This window comes from Mandrillus leucophaeus, unplaced genomic scaffold, assembly GCF_000951045.1.
Source record: "Mandrillus leucophaeus isolate KB7577 unplaced genomic scaffold, Mleu.le_1.0 Scaffold109, whole genome shotgun sequence".
Taxonomy (NCBI): domain Eukaryota; kingdom Metazoa; phylum Chordata; class Mammalia; order Primates; family Cercopithecidae; genus Mandrillus; species Mandrillus leucophaeus.
Genome location: NW_012099098.1, coordinates 382859 through 386249, shown reverse-complemented (window position 1 = coordinate 386249; position 3391 = coordinate 382859). Strand labels below are relative to the sequence as shown.

Genomic DNA, 3391 nt, shown 5'->3' with positions numbered 1-3391 from the left:
TTTTTTTTTGTTTGTCTTTTTTTCAGAAGGAGTCTTGCTCTGTTGTCCAGGCAGGAGTGCAGTGGTGTAGTCTCAGCTCACTGCAACCTCTACCTCCCGGGTTAAAGCAATTCTCCTGCCTCAGCCTCCCGAGTAGCTGGAACTACAGGCGTGCACCACCACGCCTGGCTAATTTTTGTATTTTTAGCAGAGACGGGATTTCACTATGTTGGCCAGGCTGGTCTGGAACTCCTGACCTCAGGTGATCCGCCCACCTCGGCCTCCCAAGTGCTGCGATGACAGGCGTGAGCCACCGCGCCCGGCCTCATACAGTTGTTTTCAGGAGTGAATAAGATACCACAGGAGACATTCTTAAATTGGGCCTGGCCCAAAGAAGGCCCTCACTGTACCATACATGGGGAGGCAGAGCAGCCGGGCCACCCGGGCTCCAGCCTCTGCCTCCACTGCTCACCCGCTCAGTTTCACCCTGGACGTTACTTCCACACAGGATGTCTATCTCCCTAACCGTAAAGTGGACAGAACAAAACCTACCTCAAGGCCAGCAGTGAAGACTCACTGACTTATTCTTAGGGAACCTAGCCCAGTACCAGGCAGGACGTTAGAGCCTGGTGACTGCTGACCGTGACGACGACTGGCACGGCTGTTATTTGTGGGAAGGAAAACAAGGGGAGACAGAAGTGGAGCAGGGGCTCCACCCGAGGCTGCACCAGCCCATCCCCTACCATCTGCTGCTGCTCGGTCCAGTTCACCTCGAAGCCATCAAACGCGTGGCTCTGCCAGTTCTTGTTCAGCTCTCGGATGACCATGGTCTCCACTCTCCGAAGAAAGGCTGTGAGCCGAGACATGTCGTACCGGGACAGGGGCTGCATGCTGACGGGCACAGGGGCCTCCGTCTGCACCTGGGCGTCCACATGACTCCAGGCCTGGGCGGACGCGTTGGCAGTGGCAATGCTGGCCGTCTGGCAACTTTTCTGGGGGGAGGGTGAAAACAAGCATCACCACCTGGCTGTTCTCGCCCAGCCCCCGCCCAGCCCCCTGCCTGCCCCTCCTGCTGGACCTCCTCCTAGGTGCGATGGATCTCCGGCTAGGAGCCTCTCTCAGTGAGGTCTGGGTTGGAGATGGCCCCTTGACTCTCCTATGTCCCACAGTCAATCAATGCCAGCCAACCAGAGCACTGTGTCCGCACCTCAGCCCCAGGGACCAATTCAGGGCTGGCCAAGGGACCCACACAGGCCAGTGAGACCCTGCCCCAGACTTTTGGTACAATTTGGAGGAGCCAGAGGGCTCCATTTCTGAAGACGTGGAGGGCAGGCAGAACCATGTCGGCTCACACCAGCACCCTGGCAGACACATGGTCTGATGCCCATGAACACCCCAGCTTCACACACCACCCCAGCTGCCTCCCTCAGCAGGCAGCCCTCCCAGCACCCGGGCGAGCAATGGCAGCTCCGGCATCCACTATGAGCTGCTGGGCGGGAGGCACAGCACCGCCCCCAGAGGCCTTGCTCTCCACCCTGCCACCACGCCTACTATTCCTGGTCCCCTGCTTAGCTGTACCTGGCACAGGTACAAACATCAGAAAGGGAAGGAGAAGCCAGCCTCCCTATCTTAAAGACATGCCCAATCTTCACCAAACGAAGGCTCTCCGGGCAGAAGCAATGATTGCTGCTGTGAGGGGCTTTCCCCAGGTGGCCAAGGGACAATGACAAGGCCCTGGACTGCCACACTCCCTCCTTCCCATCTCATGCAGGATTCGAGCTGGGCCAGGAGGCAAACCCGGAGGAAGGAAGGGGGCCGGACTCACCAGGACAGTTCTCTTCTGAACAGAGAGGCCTCAGCACTGGTACCCACCCTCATCTCCACAGGCCACTCAATTCCCTCTGCTTGTCTGTGTCCTAGTGAACCGCAAGTCCCCTCGCATAAGACTGTCTGATCTTTGAATCCCCAGCACTTTGCACGGTATTTGGCACAAAGCAGACATTCATTTATACACATACACACGTACACACACACACACACACACACAAAACACTGGCGCAGTGGCTCAGGCCTGTAATCCCAGCACTTTGGGAGGCCGAGGTGGGTGGGCGGGTGAATCACAAGATCTGGAGATCAAGACCATCCTGGCTAACATGGTGAAACCCGATCTGTACTAAAAATACAAAAAATTAGCCGGGCGTGGTGGTGAGTGCCTGTAGTCCCAGCTACTCAGGAAGCAGAGGCAGGAGAACGGTGTGAACCCAGGAGGCGGAGCTTGCAGTGAGCCGAGATCACGCCATTGCACTCCAGCCTGGGCAACGGAGCAAGACTCCATCTCAAAAAAGAAAAAAAAAATTAGACAGGTGTGGTGGCGCGTGCCTGTAATCCTAGCTACTCAGGAGGCTGAGGCAGGGGAATCACTCGAACCTGGGAGGCGGAGGTTGCAGTGAGCCAAGATCACACCACTGCACTCCAGCCTGGGTTATGGAGGGAGACTCTGTCTCAAAAAATAAAATAAAATAAAGTTATTGAGGTCAGGCATGGTGGCTCACGCCTGTAACCCCAGCGCTTTGGGAGGCCGAGGTGGGCGGATCACGAGGTCAGGAGATCGAGACCATCCTGGCTAATATGGTGAAACCCTGTCTCTACTAAAAATACAAAAAAATTAGCTGGGTGTGGTGGCGGGTGCCTGTAGTCCCAGCTACTCGGGAAGGCTGAGGCAGGAGAATGGCGTGAACCCAGGAGGCAGAACTTGCAGTGAGCCGAGATCGCACTCCAGCCTGGGAGACAGAGCGAGACTCCGTCTCAAAAAAAAAAAAAAATTACTGAGCATCTACTTGCCAGGCATTGTCTGGGTAATGAAGATACAGCAGAAAAGAAAATGTGCAAGATTCTTGTGCCCCAGGTGCTTACACAGGGGTGGGGAGAGATGAAAAAACAAGAAATACCAAATCCACACGGCACTGAGCACATCCAGAGGCAAGAGAACAGAAGCAAACAGCCAGGGAGGCTGTCTGGGGACAGCGAGGGTGGCCTCTTAGGGAGAAGGCATTTGAGCTGAGAGGTGAAGGACACGAAGGAGCCAGCCAAGTGGAAAGCTTCAGGAAGGAGTGTCGTGGGCCAGAATAAAATGTTATAGAGGAAAATTGCCTGAGCGCAGTGGCTCACACCTGTAATCTGAGCACTTTCGGAGGCCGAGGCAAGAGGATCACTTGAGTCCAGGAGTTTGAGACCAGCCTGGGCAACAGAGAGAAATCCTGTACCTACAAAACAATTAAAAATTTGCCAGAAGCTGGGCGTGGTGGCTCATGCCTGTAATCCCAGCACTTTGGGAGGCCAAGGCAGGTGGATCACAAGGTCAGGAGTTCAAGACCAGCCTGGCCAAGATGGTGAAACCCCGTCTCTACTAAAA

The 3391-nt window shown here is 55.5% G+C and overlaps 1 protein-coding gene across 1 annotated transcript in view; it reads right to left on the bottom strand.

The window, feature by feature from the left end:
• Positions 1–3391, bottom strand: part of WDR34 (WD repeat domain 34) — a 76283-nt gene that overhangs the window by 8631 nt on the left and 64261 nt on the right. The window contains exon 2 of the mRNA XM_011987717.1: positions 723–971. Within this exon, the coding sequence (XP_011843107.1) occupies positions 723–869 (147 nt within the window). The 5' untranslated portion in view covers positions 870–971. The remainder of the gene's footprint in view (positions 1–722; positions 972–3391) is intronic.